A 20048-nucleotide genomic window follows, 5' to 3' on the forward strand; every position below is an offset into this window, starting at 1 on the left:
AGTCCGGTGCCAACAGTCAGTGGAAGCAGGCCGGTGCCAACAGTCAGTGGGAGCAGGCCGGTGCCAACAGTCAGTGGAAGCCGGCCGGTGCCAACAGTCAGTGGAAGCAGTCCAGTGCCAACAGTCAGTGGAAGCAGTCCAGTGCCAACAGCCAGTGGAAGCAGTCCAGTGCCAACAGTCAGTGGAAGCAGTCCAGTGCCAACAGCCAGTGGAAGCATTCCAGTGCCAACAGTCAGTGGAAGCAGGCCAGTGCCAACAGCCAGTGGAAGCAGGCTGGTGCCAACAGTCAGTGGAAGCAGGCCGGTGCCAACAGTCAGTGGAAGCAGGCCGGTGCCAACAGTCAGTGGAAGCAGGCCGGTGCCAACAGTCAGTGGAAGCAGGCCGGTGCCAACAGTCAGTGGAAGCAGTCTGGAGCCAACAGTCAGTGGAAGCAGTCAAGTGCTAACAAGAACAGTCATTGTTGTGATAACAGACATTTGGAGTCTTAAACCATCATAAAAATGAGTGGCAGATGTGAAGCTACAAAAAAATCAAAAACCTATCATTTCCATGTAGAATGGGAGGAGGATTACTTTTTCACTATGTCTCATGCAAAGTTAGTTTGTCTGATCTGCCAGTCGTCTGTCGCTATACCCAAGAAAGGAAATGTGGAGCGTCACTTTCGAACTCTTCATAAAAGTTATGACACCAACTTCCCTCCAAAAAGTCTACTAAGAAACAAAAAGGTTAAGGAACTAAAATCACAGTTATCTGGACGGCAGGCATTTTTCACACAGCCCACCTCCAAAGCAAAGGCAGCCACTCGTTCCGGGTGTGTCACTCCATTGTTAAGCATAAAAGGGCCTTCCAGGATGGGGAGTTGATCAAAGAGGCATTTGTTGAAGCTGCTGATTCCTTGTTTAAGGACTTCAAAAACAAACCTGAAATATTAACTGCAATCAAATCTGTCCAGCTATCAAGAAGTACTGTTACACGCCGCTGTGAAGTCATGGCTGAAGATTTGACAAAGCAGCTATGGAAGGATATTGAGGAGTGTGAGTGTTTCTCATTACAATTGGATGAGTCCACAGACCTAACTGATACAGCCCAGTTGTGTATTTTTAATCGGATGGGGTTTACAGATATGAATGCAAAAGAGGAGCTGTTAACAATACTATCTATGAAAGAACGTACCCGTGGAGAGGACATTTTTCAGGCATTTAAACAGTTTATTGAGAAAATGCGACTTCCAGTGTGTAAATTGGTTTCAATCACCACAGATGGTGCACCAGCAATGATTGGCCGTGTGAATGGGTTTATTGCCAAGTGCAGGGAAGATGATGCTTTTCCTGACTTCCTTAATTACCACTGCATAATACACCAACAAGCATTATGTGCAAAAATGTTAAATATGAAAGAGATAATGGATGTTGCTATGAAGATCGCCTGTTCTATTCGAGCAAGATCTCTACAACGACGGCTGTTTCGTGCACATCTGGAGCATACTGACTGCGACCACACTGAATTGTTACTTCACACTGATGTCCGATGGCTTAGTAGGGGAAAATTCCTACAACGATTCAGAGAGCTCTGTCCAGAAATAAAGGACTTTCTTCTCCTCAATAAATATCCAGAATACCAACAGTTGAGTGACAATCAGTGGCTACTAGACTTGGCATTTCTAACTGATCTAACCAACATGCTGAATGATCTTAATTTAGAGCTGCAAGGAAAAGAAAAAAATGTTATCAATATGATCAGCTCAGTCAATGCGTTCAAACGAAAACTGCAACATTTATCCTCAAAGCTGCAGCGCCATGAGTTGAACAACTTCAAAAACCTCAACTCTGAAGTATTGGCACAACAGAGGGCTTGTGCACAACTTGATATTTCACGTTACAATGATCAGATCTCCAGCTGCCTCTCCGAATTTGACAGACGCTTTCTGGACTTTGCAGTGATTGAGCCAGTTGCTACATTTATGTGTTATCCATTTTGCAATGAAGCTGACATTGATTCTCTTGCATTAAAAATATCAACACTCTTCCATTTTAACCCATCCAAAGTGGAGGATGAGATGTTGACCCTGCAAGCTGACATTGAGCTGAAATCTAGAGCTACTGGAAAGTTCTGGAACTTACTAATGGAGGAAAAGTACCCACACTTAAGAAAATGTGCTATCTCCTTGACTGCACTATTTGGCTCCACTTATTTATGTGAGTCAGCCTTTTCTCACATGAAAATTGTGAAGTCTAAGTTCCGTTCCACCCTGACAGATGAACATTTGGACGTCTGTTTGAGACTGGCAATCAGCAGCTACTGTCCGGACTATGCATCCCTGGCAGATTCCATCCAGTGCAAGTCATCAGATTAGGTAAGGACCAGCAATGTTCATATGATAGTAGTATTATTATAATAATTAATATGTCAGTCATGGTTGTGGTGCAATTCTGATAGCCAAGTTCAAAACATTTACCAACATTTCCCATGCTAATTTGAGCATTTATAATGTTGTTATATGACTATACAAGACTTGTATAGTAATATACCAGCATTAATAATGCTAAGTTCAGTATTTGAAATGTTGGTAGATCTCCTGGCCTCGGCAAATTTTAAAGTAGCTCGCGAGCCGAAAAAGTGCGGGCACCCCTGTTTTACACTATGTTAAGTCCTTTAGTTCAGGGGTCCCCAACCTCTTTCGGCCCGGGGACCGGTAACCGTCCAAAATTTTCTCTGGGGCCCGGGGGGGGGGGGGGGTATTCGCGGCGGTACAGCAAGCACAGTTGCCCCAGTATAGGGAGTCTAGGTACCCCGGTGCGGCTAGTATAGTGCCCTAGTATAGTGCCCAGTGTCCCCCAGTATAGCTAGTATAGTGCCCCAGGATAGCTAGTATAGTGCCCAGTGTGCCCCAGGATAGCTAGTATAGTGCCCCAGTATAGCTAGTATAGTGCCCAGTGTGCCCCAGGATAGCTAGTATAGTGCCCAGTGTGCCCCAGGATAGCTAGTATAGTGCCCCATGTGCCCCAGGATAGCTAGTATAGTGCCCAGTGTGCCCCAGGATAGCTAGTATAGTGCCTCATGTGCCCCAGGATAGCTAGTATAGTGCCCAGTGTGCCCCAGGATAGCTAGTATAGTGCCCAGTGTGCCCCAGGATAGCTAGTATAGTGCCCCAGGATAGCTAGTATAGTGCCCAGTGTGCCCCAGGATAGCTAGTATAGTGCCCAGTGTGCCCCAGTATATCTAGTTTAGTGCCCCAGGATAGCTAGTATAGTGCCGCAGTATAGCTAGTACAGTGCCCAGTGTGCCCCAGGATAGCTAGTATAGTGCCCAGTGTGCCCCAGGATAGCTAGTATAGTGCCCCATGTGCCCCAGGATATCTAGTATAGTGCCCAGTGTGCCCCAAGATAGCTAGTATAGTGCCCAGTGTGCCCCAGGATAGCTAGTATAGTGCCCCATGTGCCCCAGGATAGCTAGTATAGTGCCCAGTGTGCCCCAGGATAGCTAGTATAGTGCCCCATGATAGCTAGTATAGTGCCCAGTGTGCCCCAGGATAGCTAGTATAGTGCCCCATGATAGCTAGTATAGTGCCCAGTGTGCCCCAGGATAGCTAGTATAGTGCCTAGTGTGCAGCTAGTATAGTGCCCAGTGTGCCCCAGTATAGCTAGCATAGTGTCCCATGTGTAGCTAGTATAGTGTCCCATGTGTAGCTAGTATAGTGTCCCATGTGTAGCTAGTATAGTGCCCCATGTGTAGCTAGTATAGTGCCCCAGTGTAGCCCACCTCCTCCCGCGGCCGCCGCTTCCGTTACCTGTTATGAGCTGGCGGCCGCTTCCTGTCACAGATTCCCCCCGTAGCCGCTCTGAAGAATGCAGAATCTCCCATTGCAGCAGCGCTTCCGGCGCAGCTGCTGTAAGGAGGGAAGAAAGCGGGGCAGCGCCGGTTTCCATGGTAACGGCGATCGCCGCTACAGGAAGCCGCTGCCCCGCTTTCTTCCCTCCTTACAGCAGCTGCGCAGGAAGCGCTGCTGCAATAGGAGATGCTGCATTCTTCAGAGCGGCTACGGGGGGAATCTGTGACAGGAAGCGGCCGCCAGCTCATAAGGTGACAGGAGCGGCGGCCGCGGGGGGAGGGGGGCGAGAGGCCAGACCCGCCGTGACCCAGCTGGCAACTGCCCACGGACCGGCAGTGGGTCGCGGCCCGGTGGTTGGGGACCCCTGCTTTAGTTGATAGGCTGGCATGAGGAATCTGCTCTAGAGAATAATATCGTTTGAAAAACGGCTGGGAACATTCCATTTGAGTGACTAAGCGCTGATGCTGTCTTATAATTTGGACGGCAGAAAGTGAGGTGAGAGGCCACGCATGACCTGGTGGATACCCGCACACTTTGGGAGAGTGCATATGGTGTTGGTTTGCTGTCTGTGATTTGGCAGTCATTTCACATGGTGAGGACCTGTATGACCCTATGAGTCGTGGTGAATGTGTATGGGATGTGTAAAGGTTGCAGCACTGGGTGGTGTAAAATGGCAACTGATTGAAGCAGTATCACACTATGTTTTGTCCCCTTCTCTTTATTTCTGAGTTATTCATTATAAGAAGACTGGATACACATGTGAGCGCAGCATTTTGAAAAAGAAATCCAATTACTTTTTTGCCTAGTAGTAATTGTAGAGGGCATTTAGGTACATTGGTTTTTAGGATGATATTTATTTTCGTATTAATTTGAGTCCAACATTTAGAAACTATTGGACATAACCACCATCTATGTAGGGAATCCCCACTATCCCCACAGCCTCTGAAGCATGTAGGTTGGGTTTCTTTATTTATAGCATATAGTCTAACCGACGTCATATACGTTCTATGGAGTACTTTGATAGAAGTCTCCAAAGTGGAGTCATATATATTGTTTTTATATGTTGAATCATTAAGTGCGCATCAGGTTTGGCTATCCATAGATATAGCCAAGTCATTTTCCCAATCCTTCATATATTTATGTTTATAATCTGATGGGATGCTATTTAGGATGAAGTAGATCAGGGACACCATTCCTCTTCTCAGTGGATTATTTAGACAGATACCCTCAAATTGGGTAAGGAAATCAATCTGTTTATCTTTATATTTAATGAGAAGATAATTGTAAAGCGGTTGCATTTTTGTTAAAGTGTGTGTAAAAAAATTCTTGGTTCTAGCAATTTGATATAATGATGTCAATTTGTAGGTTTTGCACAGATGTGTTTTTGAATATTGTGATTATTTTGGTGATTCCAATCGGGAAAAAATGTATGTAAGCATTTTGGGAAGTCTGGTGACCCCGAAATCTCCACCATACTAGATTGTAGGTCTTACTTAAATCATGTGCGTCTCCATATTTTGAGGGTGTGACACATAGAGGGGAGGCGTGGTCTAGGGAGTTGCCTAGTATATGACCATAGTACTCCTGGCCAAGTATAGCGCGCAGAGTCCCAGTGTTGTAATATTACAACATCACATTTAAGGCTACAAAAATAAAAATAACCGGTTGAGGCCGCTTGAGGCCACGCCCTACCGGTTTCGTCAGAGTGACTCATCAGGGGCCCCTGATGACTCACTTTGATGAAACCGGTAGGGCGTGGCCTCAAGCGGCAGATTGGAAGATGCTAACTGAGCGGCAGTGAGGACGTCCAAGATACTTTTTAGATATGTGCATATACTTTTATTAAATGGGAGTGTAATTTTAAACCTTTCATTGACAGGCACAGTTTTAAACATTTGTTTGAAACCCCTTCGTTGATACCAAAAGCGATGATTGCTGGTCCATGAGAGGTCAGCAGCCTATCTAGTGAGCAGTTAGGGGTATTTTTGGTCTGGTGGAAGCCTAAGCACGGGCACTGAGTGTGGAGGGTGCTCATTGTGTAGAGGGTGTATTCACTTTTGCACAAAGCGGACTAAAGAGGAACTGTGAATTGTGACAGGTTCATGCTATGTGTACTGTTCTTTCCTTCTGAGGTATATTTCAAGGCGAAGTGCTACTATTTTGGAAACCTGCTGATTGAACAACCGGAGTTGTGACATCTATGCGATTGATTGCTGGTCTGTGACAAGGCAGCATATATATCCGGTGAGTAGGAATTTCTCCTATACAATCCGGTGGAGGCTGCAGCACGGGCACACATAGTGGGGAGCACTCACGCTACAGGGGTGCACTCAATTTTGCATGTATGGGAAATTTGAAGATTTAAAGTTACAGTTTTACGCTATGTCACGATATATGTCTTTTTGAGGAACACGTGGAGCCAGGTTCGAGGTGCGAGAGGGAAGAGAGCAGATTTGGACTTCATCAAAAATACGCATTCAGCTGATCTGTGGCAAATCAGCCTTTGAACGCCGGTGAGAATATTTATTTCTGCTAGAGACTGGAGAAAGTTGCAAACAGTGGAACTTTTGTGGCTAACTAATCTATGCATGACTGTGGGGAGTGAGCGCTGTACAGACAATCTTTCGGTGTATTGCAAAGGATAGGGGAAGTGCTATCCCCATTGTATAGCGATCCACCCAACAGCCTTGTGAGGTTTAGTCCCGAGACTTCGGGTTCTGTGACATTCGATTCGAGGAGCGCCCATACCACTTTTCTATATCTAATAGGTCCTATTATTTAGTTCTGAAACACTATTGGATGGTTGAATGTATAAAAAGGTCTGTTTATTTGGCCATGGAGTCATACAACCCTGTGACCTGCTTTGGAGTATATCATCTTGTTGTTTTAGACGGGATACATCAAGACTCAAGTAAATAAAAAGCTTGAAATATTTTTTTCTGTGATCATTAATATGTGTAGATCATGCAGATTTTGTACTGATATTGAGAGATTTAGAGCAGGTTATTTCTATGTTGTAACTTTACAACAGTGGGTCATAGTGGTAGCAAGATTTTGTCTGCACAGTAAACTTGAGAAGGTGATAGTTTTCTGGGAGGAGAGGGTGAAAGTGTTTGCATGACTAATTGAACAATAGGTCTAGCTGATAAGAGTTGTGGAATGGAATGTGTGAAGTTTTAGGAAGTTTATGAACAATTTAACCATGTCTGAGATGGAAAAAAACACTGACAAACTCTGGAAACTCAGACCATGGCTTGATGCTTTCAGAGAGAAATGCCTAAAGGTGGTCCCTGAAGAACATAACTCTGTTAATGAAATGATGATCTCTTTCAGGGCTGCTGCACACCAGAGCAGTTCTGGAGTGTTTTTAAAAACGCTAGCTGTTTGAAAATTGCTTGGGTAATGTATTGCAATGGGATGCTGCACACCAGAGCGGGTCGTTTTTTCCACAAATGCAAACGAGGGGGCTGCAGCATTTTTTAGATTTCTGAGGTGTTTCTGCCGCAATGTAAAGTATAGGAAAGTGGAAAGCCGCTCTGGAAAACGCCAGATCAGAGCAGTTTTCCAGGCGTTTTTGTTACAGAAGCTGTTCAGTAACAGATTTACTGTAACAATATTTGTAATCTGCTGCACCAAAACGCTCCCACAAACGCTAGGCATGCTTAGAAAACCTCTCTAAACATGCCTAGAATCGCTCTGAAATATGCTTCAAAAACCTCCTGCGTTTTGCAGATCTGCTAGAGGTTTTTGGTGTGCACTGGGCCTCAGGGGGAAATTCAGCAGCATCAAACAGTACATGTGTGGCGAGCCAAACCCATGGAGGTTCAAGCTGTGGGCAAGGACTGGAATCTCTGGCATACTTTGTGATTTTGATGTGTACCAAGGCAGTGTGAATGGAATACGGGCAAGATCTGAACTTGGACTATCAGGGGATGTTGTGATGAAACTTGCTTCCACATGGTCACAGCTACAAGAGGTCCATGCAGACAACTTTTTCACCAGCATCCCTCTGATAGTTAGGCTGCTGGATTGTGGAAATTCATTATACAGGAACAGCCAGAAAAGTGTGCGATTTAAACTGTAACCTTGAGGATGAGAAAAGCTTGAAGAAAAAGGGAGAGGAAACTTTTATGTTAGAGTGGAGCCAAATCACAACATTTGTGCTGTGAAATGGTTCGACAACAGGCAGGTTACACTCGTGTCATCCTTTGCTGGCTCAAAACCAGTGGAGAAGATTCAACGCTGGGATAAAAGTGCCAAAAGATTTGTTAAAGTTGAAAGGCCTTACATTGTGGCTGCCTATAACAAATTCATGGGCGGAGTGGATTCATTAGACTCATTTGCAGCGAAATACAAGTTTCCACTGAAGTCCTGCAGCTGGTACCTTTACATCTTCTGGCACACCATTATCCTAGCTGTGATCAATGCTTGGCTCCTGTACAAAAGAGACTGCAAAGCTTTAGATATCCCAAAGAAACAGATGCTGAACAGCAGGGGCGTAACTAGGCCCCACCGGGCCCCCCTGCAGATTTTCTGAGCGGGCCCCCCCCCCCCCCGGCCCGCTCGCGGCCGTTTTGTGGGTGCTGGAGGGGTGGCAGCATGAGGGGAAAGCCTTGCCCACAGTCGGCGGGGAGAGGGGTAGTTCCCCCCTCTCCCTCACCTCGGGGCTCTCCCCTCTGCGCTCCCCTCCAGCTCGTGTCTGTGGGGCTGTGGTGGGCAGCGAGCGGCAGGCAGATACATACCTGCTTCCGTGCGTTCCATCGCCGACTTCTACCTCTAGCGGCTGACGTCACTTCCGGAAGTGACGTCAGCCGCTAGAGGGAGAAGTCTCCGATGGAACGCACACAAGCAGGTATGTATCTGCCCGCCGTTCGCTGCCCACCACAGCCCCACAGACACTTACGAGCTGGAGGGGAGCGCAGAGGGGAGAGCCCCGAGGTGAGGGAGAGGGGGGAACTACCCCTCTCCCCACCGACTGTGGGCAAGGCTTTCCCCTCATGCTGCCACCCCTCCAGCACCCACAAAACGGCCCCAAGCGGGCCCCAGGGGGGGGGCCGGGCCCCCCCGCGGGCGCAGGGGCTGCAGGGCCTATTCCTACGCCCATGCTGAACAGGAGAATGTTTCAGGCTCAGTTGGCATCTTCTCTTATCCTGATCAGAATGGCTGTGTCAGTATTTCCAGCGAAGGATCGGCACCACACCAGGTATTGATAGCTCTAATACTTTATTCAAAGCATAAAATGACCAGCAACGCCAGCCTGCTGTTTCGACATTCACTACCTTTCTCAAGTTGCCATTATGTCAAGTCAGTACTTGAGAAAGGCAGTGAATGTCGAAACAGCAGGCTGTCGTTGCTGGTCATTTTATGCTTTGAATAAAGTATTAGAGCTATCAATACCTGGTATGGTGCCGATCCTTCGCTGGAAATTTGGACTGTGACCCCATGGTACAGGGGAGAGTATCTAGGCACACACTTAAAGATCTGAGCCTGGAGGTGGGTGCTCCCAGAACCAGATTCATAATGGCTGTGTCAGTGTCAAAGTGAGGGCGACCATCTGCAAGCCCAGTTTCATCCAGGGGGCACTTTGACTTCCCAAAAGAGGCCGTATACAGATAATGGAGATTCTTCAGCTGCCAAGACAGCCAAACAGTCAAATGCACACCATCCAAAGGAAGTTTGCAAGGACATGATTGGAATTTTCCCATCAAAGCCAATAGAGGACGGTGCCGGCACTGTGCTAAAGGCGACGCCAACACACTTTGTAGGAAGTGCAATTTTCTCCTCTGCTTTTCAGAGCAAAATAACTGCTTTTGGAACTACCATCATTGAATCAATCAACAAATAAAACAAGCATGATTTGCACATATAGTCTCTATCCAGTGTTTTTTTGTTTTTGTTTTTCATCTATATGATACTCATTTTTTGTATTAAATTGATAATAAAAATTACTTTTTCTTTATTATAATATTGTTATTGTGTATATGCATAAACTCATTGTGAGAAAACGCGGAAGAGCCGCCGCCATGAGCCAGCGGCTGGCGGCTCTTTCTGCGTACAGCGGCCACACACACGGAGAGGCAGCCGCCTCCTCCCAGCAGGAGGCAGCTGTCCCAGTGCAGAAGCGTGCGGAGCGCGGAGAGACCGCCGTGTTGGACGCGGCGGTTAGCACGCATACCTCCACGGTGGAGGCACAGAGCGGGGCTGCTGTGGCTGGGACATGTAGTCCCTCCAGATTTAGAGTGACGCGCGCGCGCACTCAGGCAGGGCCTATATGGTAGCCAGAGGTAGTCAGCTGACTCTGGCTTCACTCGCCATTGGTCCAGCACTGTGGGAGGTGCTGGGGAGCGAGATGTGTATATATACTGCTGGCTGGTCATTTCTCGGGTGTCTGGCGTTGCGATCACATACGTGGAAGCACCCAGATCCGTAGTCAGATCCGCAAGTGTGCCGGGACCAGCTGGAGCTGTAATCCTACACTTAGCTAGATATTGATAGCTAAAGTACTAGTTTGATTGTGATTATCTGTTTGACCTATTGTCTGCCTGACCATTCTCCTGAACTCTGATCTTGTACCTCGATATTTCTGATACTCTGTTGCCGAACCACGGCTCGTTCCTAGACTCTGTTTCTGCCTTCTGATTTTGTACCTCAATCTATCTGATACCCCGTTGCCGACCCCTGCCTGTACCTTGACTCCGCCTTTGCCTCCTGATCTTGTACTTTATCTGTCTGTGTGTGTACGACCTGGCTTGTCCGACCTCGAGAACCGACCTTGCAGTTAGAGGCGGTTCCTCGCTCTGTTAGTGACCCTTCCTCCTGTGGGTTACTTCCAGACAATCCTTCCTACTGTCAGCCTGACTCCTCCCGTCTTGGAGAGTCCAGGTCTGCGGAAGGAATCCGTGCAGTACTCTCGACTGCGCTGAGGCCTTGGCCTCCAAGTGTTACTGTTACACTAAAACACTACACTCTACTCAGGTGAACAGAGGTTAGTTAGTATATTGGATTATCGGTGATACTGCAGATCACTTATAATCTGATATACATCTGTATTCCCTGTGATACTGCAGATCACTGGTAATCAGATCCTCTCTGTGCTTCACCGATCGTTACAGAACGCCAGACCACAAAGCTATGGATTCACGCACTGATCCTCTGACTGTGCTTGCCACTTCGGTGGATAACATCCATCAAGCATTGGGCCAGCACAAAGCCTTAATTGATGCCTTATCAGGCTCTGTGAAAACCCTCCAGACGTCAGTTGATTCAGTGCGATCCCCTCCTAGTGATGACATACGTATGCCTGTACCTGATAAATTTTCCGGCCTCTAGTCTGACTTCCGGAATTTCAGGAGTAGAGTGTTGTCATATTTCGAGTTGAGACCCCGATCCTCGGGGACTGAGACCCAACGGGTCATCTTTATTAAAACTTTGCTGACCGGTGACTCCCAGTCCTGGGCATACAACCTGCCCCCTACCGATACAGCTCTGACCTCGGTAGAAGAATTCTTTAAGGCCATGGCCGTAATTTACGACGACCCTGACCTTGCTGCGTCCTCGGAGCGGAAGCTCAAACTTTTGCGGCAAGGCAGAGGTTCGGTCGAGGATTATGCGGCAGAATTCCGCAGGTGGTCAGTCACCGCTAGATTTGACAACTTTGCCTTGATGGATTACTTCTTGTCTGGGTTGTCGGAGGAGGTCTCCGACCTGATGTTAACCGTACCTGAGCCCAAGACAGTTGATGAGGCCATATCATCGGCCATTCGAGTTGATCGCAGGCTACGCCATCAGAGGCAGGCTAGGGGCAGTCACCGTGTCAGGGTGACTTCGTATGCGGCACCATCCGCTGCATTCTCAGTAACAGCATCTCCGCCTGTCTCACCCTCTCCGGCCTTGCCTCCACCCGAGCCAATGCAAATTGGTCGATGTAAACTGACCCAGGTGGAGCGAAGGCGGAGAATCACGGAACAACTGTGCCTATACTGTGCAGAGGCAGGGCATAGGGTGCGAAACTGCCCTAACAAGTCGGGAAACGAGTTTGCCTAGGAATAGTGGGGGGGGGGGGGGGGTGACACCCTAGGCACACAATTTTCACCCCTTAAAGAGAAGAAATTGCTTCTCCCCTGTACGGTTACATGGGAGAATAAGTCAGTAGCCACTGAAGCGTTTATTGATTCTGGTTCAGCGGCTAACTTTATGAACCTTGAATTTGCTCAGGAGTTGGGTATTCCCCTCACTCCAGTAAGTCCCCCCATTCAGGTCACGGCAGTGGACGATTCTCCTCTGCAACGAGAGCGCCCACTGTCACAGACCCCGGAGGTGGAAGTCACCATAGGGGTATTACATGGGGAACAGTTACGGTTTTTTGTATTACAGATGTCCACCTCCACTATTATCCTAGGCATGCCATGGTTGCAAACTCATTTACCTCAAATAGACTGGGCCACGGGTCAGTTAACTACCTGGTCACCTCATTGTTTTCAACGGTGTTTGGGAAAGATATCATTGGGGCAAACCAGAATTCAGGTGGGAGGTGTGCCAGACCAGTACTCAGAATATTCCGATGTATTTTGTCCCAAGGCAGCTGACAAACTGCCCCCACATCACCCTTTCGACTGTCCCATCGATCTCCGTTCAGGTTGTGTACCCCCCCGGGGCCATTTGTACAATTTATCGGGCCCGAAAAATTGGCCATGCAGGATTATATCCGTGAGAATTTGGCCAAAGGCTTCATTCGCCCATCCCGGTCTCCCGCTGGAGCCGGGTTCTTTTTTGTTAAAAAGAAAGATGGAGGCCTGCGACCTTGCATTGATTATCGCGGCCTTAACAAAATTACAGTGAAGAATCGCTATCCGCTGCCGTTGATAGACGATTTGTTCACTCAAATCACTGATGCCAAGATCTTTTCCAAACTAGATTTGCGGGGCGCGTACAACCTCATACGCATAAGAAAGGGCGATGAGTGGAAAACGGCCTTTAATACTCCAGATGGGCATTATGAGTACCTAGTAATGCCCTTCGGGCTATGTAATGCCCCGGCCGTTTTCCAGGAACTCATCAATGAGGTCTTCAGGGAAGTGTTGGGGAGATTCGTTCTAGTCTACCTCGACAACATCCTTATCTTCTCCAACAACCTCTACGAACATAGAACCCATGTGAGGTTTGTGTTAAATCAGTTAAGGCAGAACTCCTTGTATGCCAAACTTGAAAAATGTATTTTTGAAGTAACTTCTGTTGCCTTCCTGGGGTACATAATTTCCACCACGGGCCTGGCTATGGATCCCGCCAAGGTCTCTGCAGTTCTAGAGTGGCCTCAGCCGGTTGGGTTAAAGTCCCTCCAATGTTTTCTCGGTTTTGCCAACTATTATAGGAGATTTATAAAGGGGTACTCCACGGTCATCTCTCCCCTTACCAGTCTTACTAAAAAAGGGGTAGATACCACTCACTGGTCTCCTGAGGCTGTACGGGCGTTTGCCACCCTGAAAAGCCTATTCTGTTCAGCACCCATCCTTAGACATGTGGATACGTCCTTCCCGTTTATTGTTGAGGTGGATGCTTCGGAGGTTGGAGTGGGGGCTGTGCTGTCCCAGCGGTCAGGTTTGCAGGGTAGAATGCATCCGTGTGCTTACTTTTCTCGGAGGTTCTCCCCTGCAGAAAAGAACTATGATATTGGCAACAGGGAGCTCTTGGCTATTAAATTGGCATTCGAGGAATGGCGACATTGGTTGGAGGGAGCTGAGCATACCATCACGGTTTACACCGATCACAAGAACTTAGAGTACATCGAGGGGGCTAAAAGGTTGAGCCCTCGTCAGGCTCGATGGTCGTTATTTTTCTCTAGGTTTAGTTTCATTATTACGTACACTCCGGGTAGCAAGAACGTTAAGGCGGATGCGTTATCCAGGTGTTTTGAGGCAGAGACAGCACAGCCCTCCGTTCCAGAGACCATTGTTCCCCAGAGGTTGATATTGGCAGCAACTGGAACTTGGGAGGATTGGAAGGAAACTTTGATCCCCTTTCAGCAGGACATCCCGGAAGGGAAGCCCGCAGGGGTTTTATTCATCCCTCTGCCTTTTCGTCTCCAGGTACTGGAGATGTTTCATACACATAAGAATGCTGGACATCCAGGGGCATCCAGAACACAGGATCTGGTGGCTAGATGTGCCCGGTGGCCCTCTCTGGCAGCGGATTGCAAGGAGTATGTGAGGGAGTGTGCGATATGTGCCAGGAGCAAACCCTCCCGGCTGGCACCTGTCGGTACTCTGCAGCCTTTGCCCACCCCGAGTGAGCCATGGACCCACCTGTCCATGGATTTTGTGGGTAAACTTCCCAGATCTGAAGGCATGGCGGTCATTTAGGTCATAGTTGACCGCTTTAGCAAAATGGCCCACTTTGTGCCATTGAAAGGACTCCCTTCGGCTCAGGAATTGGCCGAGTTATTCATTACTGACGTCTTTCGATTGCACGGCATTCCTGAAGACATAGTCTCTGATAGGGGAGTCCAATTTATTTCCCAATTTTGGAAGGCTTTTTGTCAGCTTATGGACATAAAGCTATCATTTTCATCAGGTTATCATCCTCAGACAAATGGCCAGACTGAGAGGATAAATCAGTCCTTAGAGCAGTTCTTGAGGTGCTATGTTGCAGAGGCGCAAGACGATTGGGTCAGATTCTTGCCCTTCGCAGAGTTTGCTCAGAATAATTTAAAAAACTCATCTTCCGGATTTTCTCCCTTCCAGGTAGTAACGGGGAGATCACCCAAGTTCTCCCCATTACCTGTGGCCTCTACTCTGTTCCCAGCCCTGGAGGTCTGGCAAAGCTCATTTAGGGACCTTTGGCGGAAGGAATCTGTGCAGTACTCTCGACTGCGCTGAGGCCTTGGCCTCCAAGTGTTACTGTTACACTAAAACACTACACTCTACTCAGGTGAACAGAGGTTAGTTAGTATATTGGATTATCGGTGATACTGCAGATCACTTATAATCTGATATACATCTGTATTCCCTGTGATACTGCAGATCACCGGTAATCAGATCCTCTCTGTGCTTCACCGATCGTTACACTCATGTTGATCTTTATAAGCTGTGAAGTACAAATATAATTTTAATTGTTCCTTACATGTGTTCAGAGTGTGAGTGATACTATTGAAATTCTGCAACCCTACAAGCCCAGCGTTGCAATTTTACAATATCCTCCCCAAAAGTTACTAAAATGTCAAAATAAAAAAAAAAATAAAAAAACTGAATTGGGCATCACAAGCCTCCTATAACAACATGGGAAAGGTTGAAAAAAATGTAGTTTTTTTCTATATTTGGGTCTCTGGAGGGATAGGGTGAAATAGTTTATTCTTCTAGTTGCACCCACAGTGGGGAAGAAGTTCCACTTTCAATTACGGTAATGGTATAGGTTCCAGTTGAGATGTAGTGAAATATTTTTTTTTTAAGTCAGGAACGGAAAGACCCCCATCCTTTTTAGATAATAGCATATTTTTTTGTGAAATTCTTGGCTTCTTACCATTCCAGATAAAAATGCTTAGTTCTTTTTGTAATTTAACTATATCATGAGTTTGAAGTGGAATATGTAAAGAGCCAAAAAGATAGAGGAGTTGAGGAAGTTGCATCACTTTAAAAGAATGAATCCGGCCAGTCCAGGATAAGTTTATAATCCCTCCATTTTTGGAAGTCTTCTTTAATCTTTCTAATGAATGGGGTGTAGTTATATTTGTAGAGAGTATCTCTATTGTTTGATATATTGATACCCAGATATTTAATGTAAGGAGAGTGTTTTTTGAAGCCAAATTGTTTGTTAATAGAAGTTTGAATACGTAAGGGAATGTTACAAAATATAGTCTCTGACTTTTCTAGATTGATTGTTAGGCCAGATATATCCCGGAATATATTAAGAAGACTGATCAGATTGGGAAGTGAGGTGTGTGGTGACATAAGGGTTAACAGAATATCATCTGCAAATCGGTGGCTCGCACGCTGTTCACGGGGACAGTCTCCGTGAACTGGCATGGAAAGGCCGCTCGATCGAGCGGCCGTTTCCATGCTATACCACTAACGACCCACCGACGCCTATCGGCGTTAGGCGGTCGTTAAGTGGTTAAAGGAATACTGTAAGGGGGTCGGGGGAAAATGAGTTGAACTTACTCGGGGCTTCTAATGGTCCCCCGCAGACATCCTGTGCCCGTGCAGCCACTCACCGATGCTCCAGCCCCGCCTCCGGTTCACTTCCGGAATTTCAGACTTTAAAGTCTGAAAACCACTGCGCCTGCGTTGCCGTGTCCTCGCTCCCGCTGATGTCACCAGGAGCATACTGTGCAGGCCCAGTATGGTCTGTGCCTGCGCAGTACACTCCTGGTGACATCAGCGGGAGTGAGGACACTGCAACGCAGGCGCAGTGGTTTTCAGACTTTAAAGTCAGAAATTCCAGAAGTGAACCAGAGGCGGGGCCGGAGCATCGGTGAGTGGCTGCGCGGGACCATTAGAAGCCCCGGGTAAGTTCAACTCCTTTTCCCCCAACCCCCCTACAGCATTCCTTTAAGAATGTTTATACAATTACCTGTGAATCCTCTGTGTTCAAGTGCATAAAACATGTAAGTCCCACCCTATTGTGTCGAATGCTTTTTGCATATCAAGACAAGAGCTAGAAGCTGCATTGGGGTAGATTTGAGATTAGTATAGTCTATAATATCCAATACCTTCCTGATGTCATCAGCTGCATGCATCAATGCTTATTCTAATGTCACTTTTAGCAAACAAACAAATGTATGGAGTACTTCTTTATGAATAATAGACCAAAAACTAAAACCTGTTTTTTTAAGCATACATTTCTTGGCTAACAATTGTGGGAAATTCTCAAATCATCCAATACCAGGTTTTTTTTAAACCCCCCCCCCCCCCCCCAATAAAATAAATAAAAAATACTAGTAATGCAGTTAAAAGTTGTATACCACACTCTGTAGTGAGGAAATAGTGAGCCATTTGCTCTCTAATATTGAGTGCACTCTGGGTTCCTCTTAACATAGCACCACAATAGTTTTTAAATGTGGAAATGATGACGACATCCTCTTCAACTATGTAAACTTCCATATGTCACACATAGTTATATAGGAGGCAGGTAGCCCTCACAGCAGTCGCTGCATTTGTTTGTATCATTTGCATGGCAATGTGGTAAAAGGCCCACTTGTTAGGGTGCCAAAGGTGCCTTCCACCACTTTCCTAGCCTTGTTTATTTGCAATTTTAGTTTTTTTTTAGTTTTTTTTGGCTGCCATGGCTCTTTGGGAAAAAGGTCGCATGACATTGTCTGAAAGGGCAAAGGCCTCATCACCAATAAAGGAGCAGGGATAGGCAGGTGACAGGATGTTAGGCCAAGGGCCTGGTCCAGGGATGTGAAGTTGGTCCAGCTACAGTTCCAGCCAGATGTTTCTGCAGATATCCAAAACTATGTTCTGGACAGTGCACTTTCACAACCTATATTAGTAATGTAGTGCTGCATACATATGTCCTGTTGCAAGGAATCTGCAAGTGTAAACAAAAAAACAACATTTATGTTTTGTTCTTTTACAGTTGATCTGTTGAGAACCAGGTGGAAATCTGTTTGTGATAACTTCAAAAGGGAGTTGGAGAAGCAAAAACTTGATAAAAAAGTGGTTTAGGGGCCAAACCCTGGAAACCATACAGATTTGCAGCATTTCTGGACTTCCTCAAGAAAAAAAACATAATTCACAGTAACTTACATTTAACCCATTCGCGTTCCGTCGTTTTCACTTGAGAAATGTTCACCTCCCATTCATTAGCCTATAACTTTATCACTACTTATCACAATGAACTGATCTATATCTTGTTTTTTCCGCCGCCAATTAGGCTTTCTTTGGGGGGTACATTTTGCTAAGAGCCACTTTACTGTAAATGCATTTTAACAGGAAGAATAAGAAAAACACGGAAAAAATTGATTATTTCTCAGTTTTCAGCCATTATAGTTTTAAAATAATACATGCCTCCATAATTAAAACTCACGTATTGTATTTGCCCATATGTCCCAGTTATTACACCGTTAAAATTATGTCCCTATCACAATGTATGGCGACAATATTTTATTTGGAAATAAAGGTGCATTTTTTTCCGTTTTGCATCTATCACTATTTACAAGTTTTAAAAAAAAAAATATAGAAATATTTCATCTTTACATTGATATTTAAAAAGTTTAGACCCTTAGGTAAATATTTACATGTTTTTTATTTTTTTTTATTGTAATGTTTTTTTTTTTATAGTAAACATTTTATTTGGGTAGTTTTGGGAGGGTGGGAGATAAACAATAGGTTTATAATGTAAATGTGTGTTAATTTTCATTTTTTTTCCCTTTTAGTTGTAGTATTACTTTTTGGCCACAAGATGGCGGCCATGAGTTTGTTTACATGACATCACTCTAAGCGTAACACACGCTTAGAGCGACGCATGGGGGAGGTAACAAGCCAGAAAAGGCGCAGCTTCCGAGAGAAGCTGTCGCTTTTTCAGCGGGGGAGAGCAATCAGTGATCGGGCACCATAGCCCGATTCACTGATTGCCTGGCTAACGAACCACAGGCCGGGAGCGCGCATGCACACGCGCGATCGGCCGCGGGAGTGTGCGGTAGCGCGCATGGTTCCTGGACGTAGTTTCTACGTCCAGGAACCAAAATAGGATAATAATTATGATGATGATGATGATGAAGAATAAGAAAAAGAAGAACAAGAAGAAGAGAAAACATGGCAATAGGACTGCAGATGGTCAAAGAGATGACAATAAAACTGACTTAATACAAAATGAATGCAAATTATATGCAGTTAGGAATTAGCCATTCAGAACTGAGAATCTCTAGGCAGGGCATTGGAATAAAAGGAAGAAGAGATGGAACAAAATAATAGGAAGGCAGAGCACAGAACACAGAACACAGGGGCTTTGGTAACATGATATTGGGACAAGGGTGACCTGACTATGAGCCATTTCCTTCCACAAGGCGTGGCCTGGTGCAGACTTTGAATTGCAGGGCACTATTTCTGATATTCTACTAGTGGCTTTGCAGAGCACACTTTTCCATGTATGCTTTCAGGGAGATTCTAACTTTTGACTGACACATTGTATGACACACTCCTGTCCACTAACGGAACGTGGGACCCCAGATTGTATTAAACACTCCTGTCCACTGATGGAACGTGGGACCGCAGATTGTATAACACACTCCTGTCCACTGATGGAACGTGGGACTGCAGATTGTATAACACACTCCTGTCCACTGATGGAACGTGGGACTGCAGATTGTATAACACACTCCTGTCCACTGATGGAACGTTGGACCGCAGATTGTATAACACACTCCTGTCCACTGATGGAACGTTGGACCACAGATTGTAGAACACATTCCTGCCCACTGATGGAACCGCAGATTTTATAACACATTCCTGTCCACTGATAGAACGTGGGACCGCAGATTGTATAACACACTCCTGTCCACTGATGGAACGTGGGACCGCAGATTGTATAACACACTCCTGTCCACTGATGGAACGTTGGACCACAGATTGTAGAACACATTCCTGCCCACTGATGGAACCGCAGATTTTATAACACATTCCTGTCCACTGATAGAACGTGGGACCGCAGATTGTATAACACACTCCTGTCCACTGATGGAACGTGGGACCGCAGATTGTATAACACACTCCTCTCCACTGATGGAACGTGGGACCTGTTAATGTCATAGCTGTATGTTAATCCAAGTTTCATAGATATGCACTTAATAGATATAAGGTGACACCAATGTTTAGTAAAACCTATGTAACACAGATGAATAGAGTTACCCTTTAACATTAGACTCAGATTTGTCTACTGCTGACATGCTTTAGCCAAGAGCTAGTACTGTGTGTGAATTCTTATCTTTCAGGAATGTGTAACAGACATGTTGCGCCTGGCACTGCAAACCTCCCACCGTAGGATGTTTCCATCCCCACAAGCTGAAATCTTGGAAGTATCCTTGAGAGAATGGACTACATGCTAGAGACAATACCAGGTGCTAGGCTATGGGAAATCTCCACCCTTCTGTGCAAAGAAGAAAAAACTCTCGGAGACATGCATTTATTATTGGACAAGTAAAATTACATCATGCCTACGTACTTTGGGGTATAAGAGCCAATGCACGGCGGAAGTGAAGCCAGAAACCTTAACTGCCTGAATCCTTTCA

At 46.0% G+C, this 20048-nt stretch overlaps 1 protein-coding gene across 1 annotated transcript; it reads left to right on the forward strand.

Annotated features, from left to right (window-relative positions):
* Positions 1–988: 988 nt before the first annotated feature.
* On the forward strand, positions 989–2353 carry LOC137544563 (general transcription factor II-I repeat domain-containing protein 2A-like). Its single transcript, XM_068265666.1, has one exon. It carries the CDS (start codon positions 989–991, stop codon positions 2351–2353), a length of 1365 nt encoding a protein of 454 aa, XP_068121767.1.
* The last annotated feature ends 17695 nt before the right edge of the window (positions 2354–20048 follow it).

Source organism: Hyperolius riggenbachi, chromosome 1 (assembly GCF_040937935.1).
Source record: "Hyperolius riggenbachi isolate aHypRig1 chromosome 1, aHypRig1.pri, whole genome shotgun sequence".
In the NCBI taxonomy this organism is placed as follows: domain Eukaryota; kingdom Metazoa; phylum Chordata; class Amphibia; order Anura; family Hyperoliidae; genus Hyperolius; species Hyperolius riggenbachi.

What these genes read in the sequence shown, in the direction of transcription:
- LOC137544563 (XM_068265666.1), top strand. Translation starts at nt 989, where the DNA reads ATGGCTGAAGATTTGACAAAGCAGCTATGGAAGGATATTGAGGAGTGT.